We start from the raw sequence: 23,997 nt of genomic DNA, 5'->3' as shown, positions 1-23,997 counted from the left end.
TAAATTTAAGCACTCAGTTTGCTTTATAAACTGGATGCATTTATTTTATCTATCATATCTTCATATTTTTTTCATTCACGACTGTTTAAAATTTAAATATTTAGCTACCTTTGGGTACGCATCCCTGTTCATTGGTGCTCATAATTTGCATATAATTTTCATAAATGTAATGACTGTTCAAACCTGTGAGACATAATGCACGTATATATGACTATTTTAATCATATTCTATTAAGAATAAATTCAGTCTCAGTTTAAACTAAATAAGAATATTCTCTTAGTCTGGTAGTATCTATTAATGACATATAGGAATTTTAGCAGAAAAATCCTTTTGTTTGATTATCTTTCTGCTTTCCGACCACTGTGTTTCCGACCTAAGATAAATATTTTCAACAGAAATATCGTTTTCTTAATTTTCATCATGCCTTCCCATATTTTCCCATGCTATGATTGAAATACAAAATATCAAATGATAAACGTTCAGAAATAATCAGTTTATTCTAGGACATTATATATCAATAAACCATTCCCAGGTTTAAATACTACACACACAACGCGTACAGGGACCGTCTCAAAGCATGAAGTATATAATTGCGTTTTCGTTATACTTGATATTTAATAAACATTCACATTATTAAAACACATGTTTTGTCGAAAGGCAAATAGGTTCTAAACATATAAATGATTTTTGCGTGAACCCCCTGAGGGGTTCACGCTTATATATTGGCGAGTTTTGGAAGTGTCTATGGGCCACTCGATCTTCGGAATCACGATTCTCGGAACGTCTCGAAAATTTTCCATCATTTATATACTTAAGGTAGTTATGTATGTGTTTGATACGGTCCCTCTATGAATAGGCTACAACGTGACATTGTATATTTCAACAATCCGACAAACGGTTCATTTGTAGATTTGAAAGTAAAACAATAAAGACTAGGTTGCATTCTTAAAATCATTTATATATTAGAACCTATTTGCCTTTTGACAAAACATATATGTTTTTAATAATGTGAATGTTTATTAAATAGCAAGTATAATGATAACGCAATTATATAATTCATGCCTTGAGACGGTCCTTCTACGCGTTGTGTGTGTTGTATTTAATAAACCTGGGGATAGTTTATTGATATACAATGACCCAGAATAAACTGATTATTTCTGAGCGTTTATCATTTGATATTTAGTATTTCAATCATAGCATGAGAAAATGTCGGAAAGAATGAAGAAAATTAAGAAAACGATATTTCTATTAAAAATATTTATCTAAGGTCGGAAACACCGTGGTCGGAAAGCAGAAAGATAACCAAACAAAAGGATTTTTCTGTAAAAAAAATATGTAATTTCATTAATAGATACTACCAGACTAAGAGAATATTCATTGTAAAGGTAAAACTGAGACTGCATTTATTCCTAATAATTATAGAATTTAATTAAAATTGTAATGTATACGTGCATTATGTCTCACAGGTTTGATCAATCATTACATTTATGAAAATTATATGTAACGTATGAGAACCAATGAGCAGGGATGCGTACCAAAAGTTAGCTAAATATCTAAATTTTAAACGGTCGTGCATGAAAAAAATTACTTGCGTGGTTTCAATTCACAAGGATTTTAAATCCTTGCATCTCACAAAAAAGTAATTAACATTTTACAATAATCATAACAAAATTAAATTACTATCATAATGTTAATTTATTTTTTTTTAATTATTTTTTTATTTTATTAGTTCAACCTTATAGCATCTAAATATTTGTACTATGGAACGGTTTTGAAAATTGTATTCATTGTGTTTGTCAGCTATGCTATACGTCTTGATTCATTCATATTATACATCACCCTATTCACACGCACACTATCGGTTTGCGTTCACAAAAATTCCGGATAAAATGTCAATGAATCCGGAGTCAAAACACTTGAGGTAGGTAGTTTGACATCTGAATTCAACTATTAGATTAATATATGTGATGACGCAAATGCGTATTCTTATCCAGAGTATCAGTGCGTATGCTTTCTATTTACTATTTCTTGCGCAAAAATACCACGTTCATGCATAAATATTAATTTCACTCGCGAATGCGAATTTTCGCTTTTCTTATCTAAATTCAGGACACGGCAATAAGAGCTTGTCATGTGACTTTCAAGCACGGTCATCATTGCTTACGGTATTCTGACCTCTAGCTGTTTCTCTTTTGTTTTCTTTTTTGAGTCACTGTCCTTTTATAAACTTTGACATTTTCGAAATGCCAAGGATTTTCTACACAATGAATAGATTACTTAACTTCGTACTTTATTTGGCCTTTTTAACTATTTTTATTCGAGCGTCACTGATGATTCTTTGTAGACTTAACTCGCGTCTGGCGTACAACATGTTAATCCTGGTATTTTTTTTATATCACCATGTCTTTTTATATAAATTGGTTCTTTTGAGAGTATGTTCAGGTATTCATAAAACTTCTGAAAATAAGATATTCTTCAAAACCAAGTTTCCCTGTAAAATATTTGGATTGATTTAAGTAAAATCAGGAAATCCTTAAAATTTGAGATGTTTATTGAGACCAAAATAAGTCTCTATATAAGAGGTTCAAATGAAGCTGGTGTGTTACTCTCAAGAAAAATATACGAAACCTTTTTATAAGTTGCATGCCACAGGGTTTCACTTCACATGGAAATGGACTTTAAATTTACAACATCTACCATGAGTACAGACAACTTCAATAACGAGTTGAGAATATGAAGGAATCCATGCAGGAAACAAAATATAAAGATGTGATAGATAAAATAAATGCATCCAGATTATAAAGCAAACTGAGTGCTTAAATTTATAGTGCGATTGGTTTGTGCAATTTGCATTATACATCCGGTTTGTAGAAACTTGGATTTGTAATAGGATTATAAAAAAATGATGTACAATCCCAAGTAATAAATGGAATAGTCGAGCTTTAAAATGTATATTCAAATAGTAGCTGCAAATAGTAGCTGTATATACACTTTTCCCTTCACACCTATCCAACATTGCTTTCAACTGACTTGTGCAAGAATGTACACACTATTACATATTCTTAATAAAGGTAGTTTAACTTCATCATTATCTCCTTCTATTCACAGTCAATTATTCCAATTCAAAAGCAAACAAAAATTCAGCAACAATCTTTTGGTGACCAGTCAGCGGTCTTAGGTTCACGTATTACTTTTCTTTTTTAAAGAAAGCAACTTGTTTTTACTGCAACCTAGTCTATATTGTTTTACTTTCCAATCTACAAATGAACTTTGGTTGTTGTTGTTGAAATATAAAATGTCACGTGGTAGCCTATCCACAGAGGGACCGTATCAAAGACATAGATAACTACCTGTATAAATGATCGAAAATTTTCGAGACGTTCCGAGAATTTTGATTCTGAGGATATCGAATGACCCTTAGACACTTCCGAAACTCAGCAATATATAAGCGTGAACCCGTCAGGGGGTTTACGCAAAAAGGATTTTTAACTTCAGTAACCGAAAGTGATTTTCAAGCCTCTCAAATATCCACTTGGTGTTTGTTAATACTTTGCAATTTTACTGCAACCCAACAGAAATGAAAACATTTTGTCAAGGATTTCTCAGCTGTTACGAAGAGAATAATTTGCTATACTGTCTGAAGCTTTCTGATTTTTAGTTGTAGTATGTAAGCAGTATTTTAGTCTGTCGTATACCCAATGAAAATAAGAAGGGATATTGAGTAAATGTACTTGAGACAATATTAATATCAATACATGGTAAAATCCAAAAATTGAACGTTTTTATTGTTGTCATTCATCTTCAAGTCACCTTTAGGCATTCAACAAAGAGCAACATTCCTCATAACTGGTAATAAGTTCCAATTGACCCCTCGCATCGGTTTGAGCAGATTTCATTGTTAAATATCATACAAAGCTACATCCATATTTTTATGTCTGTTTGTTGATACTTTAAAATTTCACCAAAACCGAATAGAAATGACAACATTTTGTCGAGGATTTCTCAACCTTTACTGAGAGGAATAATTTGACATTTGTTTGGTTTAAGATTTTTATATCTTTTGTCAAAGGAAGTTGGGGAAGGGATATAGTGTTTCATCTGTCAGTCACAAAGTTATAGTCCATCTATCTGTGGAAGTATAAGTCATAGTTCATGAGATTTTGTTCATAGATACGTCTTGAATAACCAAGGTGTCCTGATAAAAGTAAGGTCATCATGACCTACATTTCATATATGAGTGACTCATTAAAGTTTGCGTTAGAGTCCATATCTGAGATACAACTCGTGCAGATGCATCTTTTATAGTCAGGAGGGTCCTAAAAATAAGTCATCTTGACATAAAATTCATTGATGAGAAAATGAGGTGAAAGGCTGCGTTAAAGTCCATATCTGAGATGAGGAATACAAATATTTTGTCAGTAGATGCAACTTTGATAGTCACGAGTTTCAAAATCAAGACTTGAAAATGAATTAAATGATATTCCATTTGAAATTTTCATCAACTGCACTTAAATGATATTCAATTTCATCAACTGCACAATTTAGTAATATTTTATAGCATTATCATAACTAATTGGATTGGAACAGTTCTGGCAATTGAGGATTCAAGTCAACTCAATATACAGATTGTTTATATAAGCATTTTGCACTTTTTTTCACCAAAAACCTCCTTACTTCCGGCCCAAACATTTGGTGTGTGCACCAATTTACTCTCTTGTATGTGTTTTGTTATATCTTATTTCTAAAGCTATTCATAAAATTTGGTGCTGATGTTAGATCTCTGATAATCTATGTTAAGGCGTAACTTCTGTAGACTCCGGACGATTGAGACCTTTACATATTTGATATTGTGAAAGACCGTATGTTGACCTTTATATGTCCTTTTTGTCGCGTTGTGTTGACGTCTCGTGTACCTCTTTATACACGAGTTACTTCCCCTGTGATTAAACAGAAAATGTAACGGTTGTAAGCTTTGAGAAAATTACTTTTACTTTGAATTGCAATAATCAATACTTTTGCATAATCAAGCCTCTGTTGGTCACTCATTTTATCGAAATTTAAAGAAAAATGTCAGAGAAAATAGAAAATGCCAAATTTATTATTTCTACCACATTTTCAGACGTGCTTCTGTATTATTTCATTTACAGTATGGATATTTTCTGCTGCTGAAGTTTGGTGACCTATCTTTAAAAGCCTGGTATCTTTGATGAGTTTCAATTAATTTGGCTCCACCATAAGGTGGAATATGTAAGTTTGTAATTGGTAGCTTAGGCAGACGAAAGTCGCACGTGATAAGAGACGCACGTTTCAAATTGGTTAAGCGCTGAACTTTAATGGACTTTGGTGACGACTACCGAAAATTACGACTAAGAATGATCTAAATCCTAAGTTCTTTAAAATCAAGAACTTATAAAGTTTAGATTTTTTTCTTCAATCATGTATCCATTTCATAAAAATAATGTATATTATTCTAAGACTATTCTATAGAAGTTTGCTTCTCCTTGTTTGAAAATTGTATTGTTATGCATTTTAATGCACGGGTGTCACATATGAAGCAGAATTTGTTTACTCTTCCTGTGCACCTGGGAATCCAGGTTTTTTGTGGGGTTCGTGTTGCTGAGTCTTTCTATGTTTTTAATGTTTTTGAGACTCTTGTTTGTCTTTTCGTCATTTTTTATTTTTTGCCGTGATTTTGTCGGTCTCTCTTCGACGTATGAGTTTGTTTTTCTTCCTTTGGTATCTTCCGCCTTTTTTTTGTTAACGTATACACCGAATTTGTTTTATGATTATTATTGTTATGCATATTAAGACAAATGTGATAAACGTTAATGAGGTGTATGCCTTTTAAAAACAACCTTATGGTTTCTCTTTACTTTAGAGGTCATATTTAGACGTTTGTTTGACATGAAAGGTATGTTGAGGTAACTAATAAACTATTAGTCATAGAGACCTAGAGGCATATGATATGAGGTCTTTCGTCAATAAGAAGGAAATTGAGGTCAAGGTCATGTTCAATATTTTATTAAGTTTGCTTGTTGTCGCAGAAAACATAAAAGTTATCGACATAAGGCTTTTGAAAAATGTAAGTTGTAGAATGACATAAATTTGGGTCTAATTGCTCTGGTGACTCTATATAGCAGTTTTTTCACATAAATATTCGAAATGAGCTGTTTGGAAGGATAACTTCTTAACCATACATATCATGACATGGGGTCTTTTGATATGAGATCCATGACCATTAACCTTAATATTGAGGTCAAGGTCAAAGTTAAATTAGACGTTCTAGATTTTGCTCTTTGCCAAAACTTTATAACTGGTACATGATAAAGCCATATGGTCTTTTATATTAGGCTGGACGACAAATGACCTTGTAAAAGGTCAACCGGAAGTAGCATTTTTTGCACTTATTTCATGTAAGCGTACATAGAAACCATATATTTTCAGAAACCGTGTGAATCAACCTTTCATATGAAACGGTAGTGACATTTCGTAAACCGTCAGTTGCAAATTATCTCCCTTATTGCAAGCAAAAGTATATATAAACCATATATCTTTTTGAATCAATGTTTTGATAGCAATGAATTACACAGGAAGTGTTATTTTGTACACCGGAAGTTATCAATTATTTCCCTTATTTCAATCAAAAGTATAAAGAAACCATATATTTTTCGATCAGTGTAAGATGAGTTATCTTCTGATACACTTTTTGTTTACGAAGGTTTCTTTTTTTTTTGTAATTACAAAAAAATATCTTGCATATCTGTATAAAATTTCATTTAAACCTGAAGTATCAACATGTGAGGTGGAAAAATATGAGGCGCCGTTTTACTTTTTATTCCTTATTTTATGATATCAAAAAATATTTCTTGATATCAAAAAATTGAATTCCTGATATCAAAAAATGATTTTTTGATATCAAAAATTCGAATTCCTGATATATAAAAACATTTTTTTTTTGATATCAGAAAATAGGAAAAAGATGAAAGATGGCTCCCTGTGTGTCGATGAAAGCATCCGTGTTCACCCATGAGCCCTAACATTAGGTCTGGTGAGTCGGTCGTTATTAAGGAAAGAATATCTCAGAATTCGGCTTCATCAGTCATAAGAAGTTTTGTGTTTTTGTGTTTCACATTTCAATTATTTTAAGGTTTATTGTCAATAATTCTTCCCGTTTCTTTTATAAGGAATTATTGGTTTCCTCTGAAACAGATTTGTACAGCCAGGATTTTGTGAAATTAAGCCCCAGTGTTTATGGTAATCTTGTTTTTAGTTTTTTTTTTCCCCGTTGTTTATGTTGCGGATTTAGTAAGTTAGTTAGTTCTGTGAAATATAAAAATAAGGAGATGTGGTATGAATGCCAATGAGACAACTATCCACCAAAGTTCAAATGAAGTGGATGTAAGCAATTATAGGCAACCGTACGGCCTTCAACAATGAGAAAACCCCATACCGTATAGTCGGCTATTAAAGGCCCCAACATGAAAATATGAAACAATTCAATTGAGAAAACTAACTGCTTAATTTATATCAAAACAATTTACGAAAAACAAATATGACAGACATGAACCAACGACAACCACTGAACTACAGGTTCCTGACTTGGGACAGGCACATAAAGAATGTGGCGGGGTTAAACTTGTTAGAGCGCTCAACTCTCCCCTAACCTGGGACACTGGTGTTACATCACAACATAAGTGTAGTTTAAAGCCAATAACAACTAATAAAAAAAATGCATGTTTTGTATTTTCAAATACTTCGTCTATTTCGTCTTTTTAAGAGACGTTTTTTGAAGACTGCTAGTATTTCTTATGGACCGCGCCTTGCATAAATCCTTTAAATACATTTATTTTATATGAGGTTTTTCTGTGAAGTATTGAAAATTTTCAGTAGGTTTGATGTGCGTTTTTATATCTAAAATACCTTCATTTTGGAAGCGTTTGTCTTTGTATTAAAACGATTGCCAAGAAAGTTGTAAAATTTAGGTGGGTATGTATTGTATTCGATATATAAGGCGAAAAGATCGTGTATTAAATTAGTTGAACCTGAATATATCATCCAGCCATCGTATCTAAATCTTGAACACATCAGTCTTTTGTTTCGATGTGTCAAGCTTTGTAAAACATTTTTCAGTATTTAGTAAATTCTTAGGACTATTCCGCCGATTGGGATTCTAAGCGTTCGACGCAAAAGTAAATATGTTTTATTTTAGAATAATTCCTAAAAGCTTCAATATATTGTCTTTTAGTGGATGGGACCCGAATTTCGTAATAACTTGGAACGAGGTAATTCAGTACTCGTTCAGTTTCGTCAAAATGAAGATTAGCGTACATGTTTTTTGCTTCAAATGTTATTAAATAGCAGTTTTCTGGAGACTTTGAAGTCTAAATCATTATAAAACTTGAAGTGTCCTTGATATAAGTATTTTGTTTTTGGAACAAGGGACCCTATGTCATCAATATAATGATGACCAATATCGTGTAGCGGTACTCCACATTATAAAACAATTGGTCTACCAGGAACATTTTTTGCATATATTTCCTGATGTTTGGGCTCATGGGTGAGCTTGGATGCTTTTATTGACACACAGGGAGCCATCATTCATTTATTTCTTATTTTCTGATATCAAAAAATGATTTTTTGATACCAAGAATTCGAATTTTTGATATCACAAAATCATTTTTTGATATCACAAAATCATTTTTTGATATCAGAAAATAAGAAATAAATGAATGATGGCTCCCTGTGTGTCAATAAAAGCATCCAATTTATTTATCTCAGTAATAGTATTTGTGTTTTATTTTTGTCAAATTAAGAAATGTTACCTTTTCTATAAATAAAATAAAAAAAAAACCACTAGGATGTTGCTACAAGGTTATTTAAGTAATTAATGGACAAGGATGAAAGTAGACATCTTAATTATGTATTATCCGACATAAATCGTGCAGAGGACAACATGGTGCAATCGTTTGTGCATTTTTTGCTGTTATGGATGTCAATGTCTAGTAAGTAAAATGTATATTTTCTTAATTATCAAGTAGAATTTGTTTTATAATAAGAGCGCGTTTTAATATTAGTATGGGGGCATTGGTGGAAGAGTGGTCTAAGTAATAATGTAATAGTGACATTTTTAGTGGTCTTGTGATGTTTGTGAATTTAATTTTATATATGTGTTTTAGTCATGCACGTTGGATTATGGTTTTTGTTTTACGGGTAGATAGTTATCTAGTTAGTTCGCTGCTGAAAGTTGACGAGGTTGTATTGAAGATTTGTCCAAAGACATGTGGTTGTTATAGTTGGAAGTATCAGTGAATGCACATCCTAAAGACGCACAAGTATGATTTGTCAGTTAGACTAAAATCCATAATTTTGGGCGTTCATCGCGTTATATTGAATACGTTTGGTGCCAATAATAAATTTATTAACTTTTACTGGATTGGTTTTGTCAGCCACATGAAGCCCGTTACATTTTGGAGCCCCCAGTGAGGATCGAACTCACGACCCCTGTCGTCTTCATTTTGAATCTTGTATCATTCTTCACAGTCACATCATTTTGTCCATTGACTCCTGTATCCATGTCATTCACAATAAGGTTACATCCAGCTATAGAACCTGTACTGTTCTCTGATACTGTACATCTATACACATCTTTGTCAAACACAGGTGAGGAACATTAAGAAAGACCGAAAATAATATTTCAAAGACTGAGGGAATGCAATTTAAAGTTAGGATTGAAAAAATGTGAATTTCTAAAGCCAGAATGGCATAGTTTTTATCAGATGAATCAAATGTCTGTTCGGGAGTCATTACCAGAGACAAAACATGTGTTTGTTAACTTGATTTCTTCAGGAGTTTTACAGGGTGTATCAGAAACTATGGTCAGCAGAATTGTAAATACTATTTTAGATGACGCTTAGTCTGAACAGAAATAGATAAATGCCGAGACGCCATTTCGAGGACGGGGAAGAATGTAATAGTGACATTTTTAGTGGTCTTGTGATGCTTGTGAATTTAATTTTATATATGTGTTTTATTTTATGAAATAATAGTTACTAAAAAAATCAAAATTATTATTGTGAAACCATTGGGTTGGATGTTCTTTTTTTTATTGAAGATTTGTCCAAAGACATGTGGTTGTTATAGTTGGAAATATCAGTGAATGCACATCCTTGACGCACAAATATGATTTATTGTGTTATATTGAATACGTCTGGTGCCAATAATAAATTTATTAACTTTTACTGGATGGGTTTTGTTAGCCACATGAACCCCCGTTACAGTTCTGCTACTGTACTACTAGCATGTCAGCACTGAGGTTGTGAGTTTAGCCCCGCACGTGGCAGGTGCGTTTACCTCCAATCTTAATTGACTAGGATTGCCAGTTTTCCTGTCGAAGGTCGGAGGTTCTCTTCGTTCACTCTGGCTTCTTCAACCAATAAAAACTGGCCGCCACGAAAAAGTCAAAAGTGCTGAAAGTTGCGTTAAAACACCAAAAATCTATCAACCAATCTTGTTAGTACGGCAGCAAATTTAGATTGTTTTGTCATATATATGCAAAGCAACTGAAAATAAGATAAAGAAATAGAAGGGATTATAAGAACAGATCATTAACACAGAAGATTAACCCCAACCCCACCTCGATAAAAAACAAATCCGATGTCGAAGAAAACGAACAATTCTGAGTAAAAGAGAAAGATACGAAAACACGAAGCAAACTTATGTCCTTAAATTGCATGATTGTTTTTTCGTTGTTCTTTTTGGCGGGATTTGTGATTTTTGATTTGTGACTTATGATTTTTGATTGCTCCCATGGTAACTTCTCTCCCTTATTTTGTCTACGATACATTAACAATTATTCCTTATGTTTTTGTATTATGACTTTTAGAGTTTGTTACTCATTCTTTTTAGATGGAATAAAACGTATCCAAATTAAAAAAGAAATAACTCTATATATTTAGTTTTTTCCGAAACGCTTTTCTGGAGTTCCCTTCATCAGAAGTGCTCAAAACCAAAAATTTGTAATACCAAGGATTTGTAACCAAAAATGACTTAAAAAGAATGGCCAAATTAATATAAGGCCAACTTTGCCTGAGAGAGTTGGAACCTTAGTTTCTTAATATGTTTTTAAATTTTCTAACTGATGAAGTTTTGAAAAGTATGTTATAAATCATGCCAGTACCGAAGCACCAACTACTTAGCTCATGGTTAATGGGTATATTTCTTTACATTTGCTAGATTTGACTGATATGTCTTTACTTATGACAGTTCGACTATAACATTTTTTTCAATTTATTGACAATGTCATTAGCAATAAATCAAAGAAATAGTTTCTGTAAAGTGGGTTGACCGGCGGCATGAAGGCCTGGAAATTTAGACCTTTGATAGGGGCAGTAATAACGCTTGCCTGGTCACCTATGCGTACCTCTAGAAGAGTTGAAACAGCGAGTTCTTTAAAGAAAAGAGAGTGACAATTTCCCTACACCATGCATCATATTTAATGTCCCCTTTCAGAATAGACTTCCTCGTGATGGGTTTTACTGCCGAACGGAAGAAGTCCGTGTGACCATATGCTATATTTATACCCCTGTACACCATTGTGGTTACACTTTATTTCAAGTCGCATATATGGTTTTACAACTATCTAAGCAGTTCATCCGTTTTCATTGCATATTTCAACAAAGTTTTCGTTCAAAATTCATAATAACGCGAAGTACATTTAACTTTTTTGTATAATATTTTAAAAGTATTGTCGGACAGCTAATGAAAACATGTTTGTGAAATTTAACTAGATTTGAAGACAGTTTAACATTCAAGGGGGTGCATTATCTTTTTGTAAGATGTCGACTGCTTCGTTGAAGTCATCCATGGCCAGCTGCGGACCGAGTAAAAATTGAGATATATTTGTATTTAGATGTACAGTTCAGTATGGATAGGCCACCTTCATTATCGAAACTGCTTACTTTTGTCTAATTATATCCGTTTGCCGTTGTGCATTAAAATAATGATCCCAAATTGTTGTGGTAAATATAAAATTGTTTACGAGATCTTGTCTCCGTTTTTTAATTGGTTTATTAGCTTGTAAAGTTTAACCAAAGGTTTTTACCCTCCGGAAAAAATCTATAAAAGTAACTATGTGCACTGCTTTAATATAACACTTCAAAATAGTTTTACTGACTGTACGAGTTATATATATATCGTCACATACGGGGAATTGAACTACAAGATAAACTTTCTTCAAAAGTGAATATGACCTCGTCAATTTATCATTTTATTATTTTAAATACATTCCATTTCAATAAGTTTCAACATAGACATGAAAGAAAAAGAGAAGAGTTTAATGATATGAACCAACCTTTATTTTCACGCGTGACAAAAAAATATAATCCACTGTATTTAGACAATCAGTCATGTGCGCTAATCGACTACATAACAACCTGTCATAATTTTAAAGAAAGAAAACATTAGAATAAACAACACGAATCTCGTTAAAAGTCAGGTTAACCAAGGAGCTCCGAAAGTAATTAATTCCTGTCCCACTCGTGTTGCTGATAAGGTTTATTCAGTGATGTCATAAACGTGCAAAGGACCATATACAACGTCAATAACACTTAACTAAGTCATAAGGGTCTTGATAAAGTATAATGGACAAAAGTGAAGAATAAAGGGCGAAAAAGATACTGAATAGCGAAAAACAGACATAAAAAAAAAAGAGTAGAGAATAATGTGGTGTTATTCAATGTATAAAGAAAAGAGAATAATGGGCAAAATAAATAAAGGATAGAGAAAAATGGTCTGAAAAATGAAAGAATATAAAAATGGAAATCCCCTATCCAGACTCTCAGTCATGGCTGTGACCGAAAAACTTTCCGTAATCAACATAGATTACGTTAAAGAAAGCATACGAAAGGGATTTCAGAATTTGTTGTTGACAAAGAACCTTTTTGAAACCTATCGTAAAATTGTCATACAAATATTGCATACAGACAACTGCGGTAATGATGATTGTAAGTACAAATTGGACGAACAATGTTTATCATTGAAAATACATATTCAAATGAGCAATCTGAAAAACACCTAGATTTGTAATTGCGAGCAATAACGGATGGCACCCTCGTCTCCCCATTGCCAGGGTATCGGCAGCCATTTTGAAAATTCCAAAGTCAAACAGCGCATCTACACATGCCAATTATTGATTTTTTGGACATTTTTGCTGTTTCCATGGAAACGGCGGCCATCTTGGAAATGCCATAGGCCAAAGACCACGAATATAGTTCCTTTTAATTAGAGTTTCTTAATTTTTTTTCTTTCCCTTCCTCACTCATTTCTTAGATTTTTTTGGATGGAAATGAAAGAAGAGAGGTGAAATAAACTTTTGGATGTTGTATTTCAACTGATTTTGATATGGAAAGAGTGATTAGGCCAGGTGCAAAAAGGTGATATTTACAGTTTTCGGAACATCTCTTGACTTGTCCATAGGGGTATGGATGTGTATTGGCTAAATTTGTAAGATGCTGGGGAGCGATATTTCTGAATGTTTGATATATGTTTGGACTAGTACTGTACTTTACACTCACAAAATATTTGACAAAAAGAATCAGTGCAATTTTTTTAATGAAACAAAACGTTATAAAGAACTAATAGAGAATTTAATTGTGGTCTGTGGCCCTACCCCGATTGCAAATCTGCACATGCTGGTTAACTTTATTGTATAGTTCCATTACAATTGGTTCATACAATTCCAAGATATAAGCTGAAAATAATAAGAAAAAAAGAAACGTAGAATAACTGAATTTTTGCCTGCTTTATTGATTTGAAAAAGGCTTTTGATACAGTAAATAGACAAGCACTTCTTTACAAATTATCTTGTTATAATATCAGAGGAAATTTTATTAATATTATAGAAAATATGTATAAAGAGGAACACTTTTCTGTGAGCCTAAATGATGGTTTAATATGGAACGCCATGGCTGCCTTATATGTACTTATTTCTATATATGCACATACTTGTCTATATATGCACATACTTTTTCTGTTTATGCACATACTTTTTCTATATATGCACATACTTTTTCTATATATGCACATACTTTGTCTATATATGCACATACTTTGTCTATATATGCACATACTTTATCTTTATACTTTGTCTATATTGTTCGACCTGTTAGTCAAATGCGTTTTGTTAAAATATACTTTTTCACTTTTTTGATCTTTTGGAAAATGTTGTTTGTGCTGTATTTAGACCCCTCTAACAAGAAATTTGTTTTGCATGCACACGTATAAAAATTGCGGTTTTTATCCATCGCAATCATAGGTTTGAACGTTGTTTTCAATTTAGACTTGTTTATATTTTTTCGTTTGGGCTTGTATTATATTTGCCTTCGGGTTTATATGATCCGTTCATCCTATTTTGACTCCTCAAAATTCAAAAGTCTATCCTAAATTGAGGTAAATTGTATGGCTTTTCAAATACCGCTTCGATTCCTAACATCACTGAAGAGACATTGATTGTCGAAATCCGGATATGGTGTACAAAAACCTTTGCACCTTTTGTTTGCGGTATACCATCTTTTCAACCATGAAGATTTAACAATCGTCCGGGCTAACGACCATTTCCATCGTTGTTCTAATGGACGATTTAAGATATTTCCATTGTATATGGTGAATCGTCAAAATGATTTTCTCCGGAAGAAGAAAGAAGAACTATTCATAAACATTCTCAACACAGGATTAAATGATAAATAATATTTTATTTTTTACTTAAATAACATTTTAAAGACTTTACTCAAATTGTTTAATGTCATAAGTAGTCTCCCTTGTATTTGTTAACGTCCTACTATTGTTAAGGTGCCTGGGGTGTCTTCCTCCATCTTGGATTTTGAAGTAGCAGATGACAATTGGTCTAGATCTTTAATGAATTGTGCAAATTTTGAGAGTAGTATGTAATTCATGTGTAAGACTTTTCATATTAATATAGAAAATAATGTGTTTTATCATATTTAAGGCTGTTTTTTTCTAAAAAACACAATATTTTTGTTTGATTCATTTTTTTTTCAACTTTGCCACATAAGGGGAGATAACTCAGATAGTAGGGGAGATAACTCAGATAAAGTAATTTTATAACAGAAAGTGTTGTGAACTTACCTATTTTAATATGTAGCAAGAAAACAAGTCCGATGACCCCATTTTTTCTTTTTCTTATCTGAAAGCATGTTATAAGAGCTATCTTCTCACATTTTATCTTAAAATTCTATGGTTTAGTTTTCTTTTTATCACACACAATTGGATTTTCCATGCATAATCTATACAAAATCTGACAATTTTGCACAACCTGTAGCGCGAAAAAAAGTTCGGTGACCCATACTTTTTATTATATTTTGGAAAAAAGCATGATAAAAACTACATTTTGACAAATTATTAAAAAATTCTATTGATTTTAATTAAGACCCCCTATCCACCTTAACGTCAATCAATTGACATCCAACGGACGAGTACCGCATAAAATGGACACCTAACGGAAGCGTACCGGATAAAACGGATGAACAAGATAAGCGGAAAATTAAAGGCGGCAATAATAATACATGTAAATCACATACACGTGACCTTAAAATAATTAAAATGTTTCCGTGTAACAGGTTTTAGTTTATTCTTCAAAATGCCGCCAAAGGGCAGTGTTGGAAAAGGAAGAGGATGATTGCTTGGCACACCTGAAATAATATACATGCAAACAACTGAAGGAACCCGACTTGTAAAAAGGTTTTGCGCACTGTTGTCCCTAGCGATGACGGGTGCGTGTCAGATGAACATGGTATACTAGTATGAGTCATCCGTTTATTATAATATTTGCTTTTGCGAAAGTGGGGTCAGTGGGACAAAGTTCAAGGTCACACGTACCAAACAAATAGAACAATGTATCCGATTTTTTTTTAAAGGCGAGGGACACCTTAGTGCACTTGTTTAGTTGATTTTATTGTTGTATTACGTTTTGTTTTGCAAGATATGTGTGCAAATATAGCGCTACTCTGATTCGAAAAAAAAATGAAGCAATGTAGTAATTCATTCTTTTAAAGTTGATATTTTAAATCTGTTAATATTATGTACCTCTGGTATGAAAACTCTCTATCCGTACTGCATGCTACGATATTTTGCTCGAGAAGCAAGGTGTCTACTAGTAAGTGTAATTGCTAACTTGAGTCCTGGTTCTAGCGGATTTCTGTAAAATGCTTTGCTATGGGAGGGCCGACCCGTTGCAATATCTCGTCGAACATCTCTGGGGGCATTCGAAGAAAGTGTACAAAGTACTACCGATCCTCCCGCCTAAATTCAGTCATGAGTTGGTCATATAAACCAAAACTGCGTCGTCTTTCAGGACTAAGCCATGATCTTGTCCACCATCTCCTTTGTCTTCTCCTTCTTCTCCTTTCGACAGCTAGTAGGTTTATATTTCCAACATTTAAGTTCAGTCTTTGCCTGAATAAGAGCTGCTTGATAGTGGAGACGTGCTCTTACTCCAAGATCCATCATGAGTAATAAACCTTCATGACACTCAAGAAATCTGACATACCAATAATTGGCATTTCTGACGCGAAATTTTCAATTGGCATTTATCCGTTTTACATTCGGTACGTATCCGTTTTATCCGTTATCCTTCCGTTCATGTCCGTTTCACATCCGTTCATCATCCGTTTTATCCGTTATACGTCCGGTAGAAGTCCGTTGGTGAATTGGTCTACCGGACCTCCAACGGATGTATAACGGACAAGTAACGGATACAAGTAACGGAAACGGACGAATACCGTAAAAAACGGACGCCTACCGGACGTTCAACGGACACTTCATCCGTTGGACGTCCGTTCAAAGTTTTGAACATGCTCAAAATTTTCCACCGGACAGAACGGACGTCGACGGATAAAACGGACGCTGAACGGACATGAAACGGATATGGAGGGACGTTTGACGGATAAGAACGGACGTCTCACTGACATGAACGGATTGAAAAAAAGTTATCCGTTCGGCGTCAGTTCGCGCTATCTGGTAAGGTGTGACCGGGGCTTAACGTTATGGTAAAATCAATGATTGATATACACTAGTTCGAAAAATCGTGCGCAAGACATTTAAAAACTGGTGCGCACAGCTTTCAAAAACGTGCGCACGACTTTCAAACTGGTGCGCACGAGTTTCAAAGTAGTGCGCACCATTTTTGAAAGTCGTGAGAACGAGTTTGAAAGTCGTGCGCACCATTTTGAAAGTCGTGCGCGCCAGTTTAAAAGTCTTGCGCACCAGTTTGAAAGTCATGTGCACAAATTTGAAAGTCATGCGCACGATCTGAAAAGTCGTGCACCCGAGTTTCAAAGTCGTGTGCACGATTTTTCAAACTGGTGCGCACCAGAATGAATCTCCGGGAAACGAAAATATTTATATTTACATGACACTTAAGGGACTCCGTAATTATGCTTTAGTATACTGACTTTATTATCAACTACAAAAACTTTTTTGTTGGCGTCTTTGTTTGATTTAATTGTAAGTTTGTTTGAACGTTCAATTCAGTTGTGTTGTATGTCTGTGATGTATGTTTACACAGTTTTGGCTGCTGGATCCCAGATATGGCCACATTAACCAATTGTATCTGTTTGGGTTGCTCACCAAATTTGGCAATATTACGGAACATTAAACAACTGTTGTACAAGTGGGCGTATTAGCTAGCTAGAAAATCAGATTTAACCAACAATTTTCTTGGAAAATGTCTGTGCCAAGTCAGGAATATGTCAGTTGTTTTCCTTCGGGTTTTTTAAACAATGTATCTTTTTTTCAATTTTTTCAAAAATTAACAAAAATCTTCGTTTTATAGATATGACTGTGCATAAAAATTAATGGAAATCAGACGAGACAATCTTAACTTTTCAAACGACATAAAAACTTATGCAGGACGGACAGACGGACTTATATTGTTATAAAAAAACTAGTCGGTGTGGTATTATCAAATAATCAGATCCAATTGCATTGAACCATCATAGCCCTATTCACAAACAAAAGTGAAGCGGAATAAGTCATGCAAATCCTATCTTTTGTTATATCAATTACATATATAAATTATCATTTGTTTAAAGAAAAATTTGATCGTTTTCGTGGATTTTTTGCAATGACGAATAAGCGGAAACAGATCGTTCACGATCCTTTTCACGATCATCAAAATGCAGTACCCGATCTTTCACGATCCGAAATATCAAATCTTTACAAATTTTACCATTTTTGCAAAGTTTCCGATTAAACTGAATCAAAAAAATTTAAGAAATATTTTAAACAGTAATATTTAACGATACTTTAAAGAGAATAGTAGTGTTTGCGCCTGTCCACAGTCAGGAGCCTCTGGCCTTTGTTAGTCTACTATGTTTTTTTTAAATTTTAGTTCATTTATATGTTTCGGAGTTTAGTGTGACGTCCATTTTCACTGAACTAGTACACATTTTTGTTTAGGGGCCAGCTGAAGCCCGCCTCCGGGTGCGGGATTTTCTCGCTGTGTTGAAGACCCATTGGTGGCCTTGGGCTGACTTCTGCTCTTTGGTCGGGTTGTTGTCTCTTTGACACATTCCCCATTTCCATTCTCAATTTTATGCATTAAAAATTTGAAAAAAATCATGTTTGTTTACATGTTTATTTCTCAAATTTCGATGAGCAATCTGCCTTTTGTAGTTTTGTCAAAACGGTGTGCTTTTAAGCCTTGATTTTTCTAGGAAGCTGATCATCATGTTGAACCATGTTGCAAACAGTTTTAATTTCTCAATATTTGTCATTATAATTGATTAAATTATATTATCTAATGACGTTGCATGTGTCTTCTCGATAAGATTTCATTCACGATCCTTTACCAGATCTTTCACGATCCAATCGCAATACTTGACCACCGTTACTTATTTTTTCACTATCATTTTTCTCGCTATACCGAATGACAGCCGTGGCATGGCGCTACTTTCGAATGTCAAATATGAATTATCGTCTTATTAGTAACTAAATCATAAACGAAATTTTTTTTTTGGAAAAACCTTCAGCAGTCCTTAATTAAAAGGGTGTCTTCTGGCTATTCCTACATTTTGTATTTGACTATTCTGGCTATTTCTACATGGGAGGTTATGGAAAGAACAATAGATGTTGTTATTGCAACATGTTGTTTTAATCATTAGTGTCTAATTAGGTCACAGGTAAATTTACCCGTAGAAATTAAATAAAAATAATTATTTAATTGAAATTTATGTACAGTAAAATATGGGTTTTTTTTTTGTTTGAAAACATGTATCAAGTGTTTTAATTAAGTGTTTCTAATATGGAATATCTTGAAAATAAAATTATTTAAAAGAAAAGGTAGTAAAAGCATTTAGTAGTCTGGAAAATAAAACGATTTAAAAGAAAAAGTAGTAAAAGTATTTAAAAGTCTGAAAAAACTTGTTAATAGAAAAGGTAGTTAAAGCATTTTTAAAATAGCAACAAACACTTTCAACTTTAGCTTCAAAGAATTCAACATACTACTTAAACCAGCCACGACGTTCCTCGACTACGAAATAGCCATCAGAAACGCAGCCACTTCAATCTTCAAAGGAATCAACATTAAAGGGTGTTTTTTTCACTACAATCAGTGTATCTGGAGAAATGCATAGAAGCAATGTTTGCAGAATGCATGCAGTGAAAAAGGCGACATTCAACAACTTGTTCGAAGAGCTACAGTTCTGCCACTTTTACCACCCAATACAGTCGAAGATGTTTGGTTTAACGCACTGGAGGATATCGATGCTGCAGATACTGATACACCAACTCTTAACTTCACAGACTATGTAACAAGTTACTGGGTAGAAAACACCCAAAGCTTATGGAATCACTACGCAACAGAAGGTCCGAGATCAAAAAATCATTTAGAAGGTTGGCATGGTACCCTAAAGAAGTTAGTCAAGCCACCTCACCCAAACATCTTTTGCGTGATCAAGTTGTTGAGACAAGGAGAAGCCTTCCATGCTCTCATACTTGTCCAATCCTGAGCCGGTGGGAAACGTGAAAGTAAGAGAAAATACAGGGAAATGGATGACAGACTTCAATTTTTGATGGCCGTACGGTGACCTATAGTTGCTAATTACTGTGTCATTTGGTCTCTTGTGGAGAGTTGTCTCATTGGCAATTATACCACATCTTCTATTTATATTCAAACACTGAAAACAAGGTTACAGAAAGTTGAACTTACGCTAGTCCAGTATGGAGATGCTGCTTCTCATCACCTGCACATTGATTAAGACTTTGTATTCTCTTGTGTGTTCAATTTAGTGCAATATATTACTGTGTTAGTGCTATGTTTTAATGTCAGTTTAGTGTACTTTTCGGGGCTTTGTTTCAATGAATATGAAGTGTAACTCAAAATTTAGTGCTTTGTTTCAAAGAATAATTACTACAATTTTAATATATTTATATTTTAATTGATACTATTTACTTGTATATATTAATGTTTTCACCTAAATAATTTCAATTGCTTGTAAATAATAATCTGCCTATAAATTCATATTGTGCTTTTGAATATTATTTACACAAAATGTGCTATGAAATTATTAAATAAAATATTGTAATATAAACTATTCCTTTTCTTTATTTTCCACAAGATTTACCTGGATTTACCTTGGTTCATTAGTTAAGTGTTGTTACAACATAATCCTACATAATCCCATTGTTTACATAATAATTCTGGGAACTCCAACATAAAATTTTACTAATTTACCTATAAAATTCAAAATGTAGGAATAACCAGAATAAACCAATTAAAAGTTCCTGAATATATCAAAACGAGAATTTAAGTCATCGTTAACTGATTTATTCCTTACAAGTTGAGTTTAAGATGATCACAATCTGTCATTGTATCAATGATGTTCTCTCTACTTTTGCTGCTTTGTCCTTGTGGTGTAGGGTAACTGGTAACTAGGACAGCAAAATAAGACATCTAGAGGACAACATACTGTAATCAACAATAGACAGGTGGCTATATAATAAGATGTAGGATAAACATGACTGGGACAGCAAAAAAAAAAAAGACATCTTGAGGACAAAGTACTGTAATCAACAATTGACAGCAACAATAGACAGTTGGCTATATAATAAGATGTAGGATAAAAGTGACTAGGACAGCTAAATAAGACATCTAGAGGACAACATACTGTAATGAACAATAGACAGGTGACTATATAATAAGATGTAGGATAAACGTGACTGGGACAGCAAAAAAAGACACCTAGAAGACAACGTACTGTAAAGAACAATAGACAGCAACAATAGACAGTTGGCCATATAATAAGATGTGGGATAAACGTGACTTGGACAGCAAAATAAGACATCTAGAGGACAACATACTGTAATCAACAATAGACGGGTGGCTATATAATAAGATATGGGATAAACGTGGCTGGGACAGCAAAATAAGACATCTAGAGGACAACATACTGTAATAAACAACTTTATAGACAGGTGGCTATATAATAAGATGTAGGATAAACGTGACTGGGACAGCAAAATAAGACATCTAGAAGACAACGTACTGTAATCAACAATAGACAGGTGGCTATATAATAAGATGTGGGATAAACGTGACTGGGATAGCAGTCAATGACATCTAGATGACAACATACTGTAATCAACAATAGACAGGTGGCTATATAATAAGATATGGGATAAACGTGGCTGGGACAGCAAAATAAGACACATAGAGGACAACATACTGTAGTAAACAATAGACAGGTGGCTATATAATAAGATGTAGGATAAACGTGACTGGGACAGCAATCAATGACATCTAGAGGACACCATACTGTAACCAACAATATTAGACAGGTGGCTATATAATAAGATGCAGGATAAACGTAACTGGGACAACAAAAAAGACTTCTAGAAGACAACGTACTGTAATCAACAATAGACAGGTGGCTATAAAATAAGATGTGGGATAAACGTGACTGGGATAGCAATCAATGACATCTAGAGAACACCATACTGTAACCAACAATATTAGACAGGTGGCTATATAATATGATGTAGGATAAACGTGACTGGGACAGCAAAATAAGACATTTAGAGGACAACGTACTGTAATCAACAATAGACAGTTGGCTATATAATAAGATGTAGGATAAACGTGACTGGGACAGCAAAATAAGACATCTAGAGGACAACATACTGTTATCAACAATAGACAGGTGGCTATATAATAAGATGTAGGATAAACGTGACTGGGACAGCAAAATAAGTCATCTAGAGGACAACGTACTGTAATCAACAATAGACAGGTTGCTATATAATAATATGTAGGATAAACGTAACTGGAACAGCAAAAAAGACTTCTAGAGGACAACGTACTGTAATCAACAATAGACAGGTGGGTATATAATAAGATGTGGGATAAACGTGATTTGGACAGCAATCAATGACATCTAGAGGACAACATACTGTAATCAACAATAGACAGGTGAGTATATAATAAGATGTGGGATGACAGCAAAATAAGACATCTAGAAGACAACGTTCTGTAATCAACACTAGACAGGTGGCTATATAATAAGATGTAGGATAAACGTGACTGGGACAGCAAAATAAGACATCTAGAGGACAACGTACTGTAATCAACAATAGACAGGTGGGTATATAATAAGATGTGGAATAAACGTGATTGGGACAGCAATCAATGACATCTAGAGGACAACATACTGTAATCAACAATAGACAGGTGGGTATATAATAAGATGTGGGATAAACGTGATTGGGACAGCAATCAATGACATCTAGAGTACAACATACTTTAATCAACAATAGACAGGTGGCTATCTAATATGTCAAGCTCTAAATTGCCCCGAAAGATAACAAGGTTGTGAAAAAAAAATAATACATTACAAATAGTGGTATAGTACATTACAAAACATAAGTAAAAAAAACCCAAAAAATAAACACTATCATATCGTATCAAAATATGGTCGCAGTAATTGAAAGCAAGCTCATAGTAATTAACCTGTTGGTATGATATAAAGAATCCTAGAATGCTCGAGGTAATTGAAAGCATGCTCAAAATACTTAACCTGCTGTTAAGAAATCAAACCACCCAAGAATGCTCGCAGTAATACAAATCAAGCTCAAAGTACTTAACTTGCAGATATGAAATCAAAGCACCCTGTTCTCTAATGTCGAATGGTTATCGTCATGGAAGATTTCATACAGTCAAGTCAACAGCTCAGGGAGACACCATCCAACTCTATTCAAACAAAAAGAATGATTTGAATTCCCAAACTTGTTTGCTTTATAAATGACTATTAACTGTTGAATTCTTTTGTCAGTGATGAAGTTAGAAGAGATGAAAACTTAAAAAAAATAATGAAAACAAAAGACAACGCATTTTGCATGTTTTAAGACCCGACCTCTTCTTGGCATACAGACCAGGAGCTGATTTTTGGCACATTATGTATGGTACATGTATAATGATAACTTACAGATTTCGTTCGTGCAGTTGACGCCCTATTCTCGGAATTACAGTCCTTAAACTTAAAATTACTTTGAAAATTGTACTTGTCTTAACTTAATTCCTGCAGATTTTAAGCTGATTTTTTTGGATAGTTATAGTGTAACATGGTGACTTACAAACAAAGCAGTATTTCACTGGTACACCTAGTATTTCATGAATTCCAAGAAATGTATTAACAATTAGGCTGCAGGTGGGAACATTCCTGTCGTATTGATAAATCTAGTCTATTCATAGATAATTTGTATAAGTTATGAGGATTGCACATTTTATGAGAAATAGGTTGATATATTATTAATATTTATAACAAAAAAAATTATATACAGGATTTGCAAACTCGTAATAGATGACACAAACAAGTAAAGAAAAAACGTTTATTTAATAAGTAGATATAAAAGACATACCAACAAGGTAAATAACTAATTAAACATACACGTGAACAAATTTTAATGAACGCAAAAAAAAATTTAGATTAA

At 33.5% G+C, this 23,997-nt stretch overlaps 1 protein-coding gene across 1 annotated transcript in view; it reads left to right on the top strand.

Annotated features, from left to right (window-relative positions):
• The first annotated feature begins 8,945 nt into the window (after positions 1-8,945).
• Positions 8,946-23,997, top strand: part of LOC127701313 (uncharacterized) — a 55,084-nt gene continuing 40,032 nt past the window's right edge. Inside the window, exon 1 of the mRNA XM_052205198.1 lies at positions 8,946-9,002. Within this exon, the coding sequence (XP_052061158.1) occupies positions 8,954-9,002 (49 nt within the window). The 5' untranslated portion in view covers positions 8,946-8,953. The remainder of the gene's footprint in view (positions 9,003-23,997) is intronic.

This window comes from Mytilus californianus, unplaced genomic scaffold (assembly GCF_021869535.1).
Source record: "Mytilus californianus isolate M0D057914Y unplaced genomic scaffold, xbMytCali1.0.p SCAF_5, whole genome shotgun sequence".
In the NCBI taxonomy this organism is placed as follows: domain Eukaryota; kingdom Metazoa; phylum Mollusca; class Bivalvia; order Mytilida; family Mytilidae; genus Mytilus; species Mytilus californianus.
The sequence above is the reverse complement of the archived record's forward strand: the minus strand, read 5'-3'. Positions and strand labels throughout refer to the sequence as shown.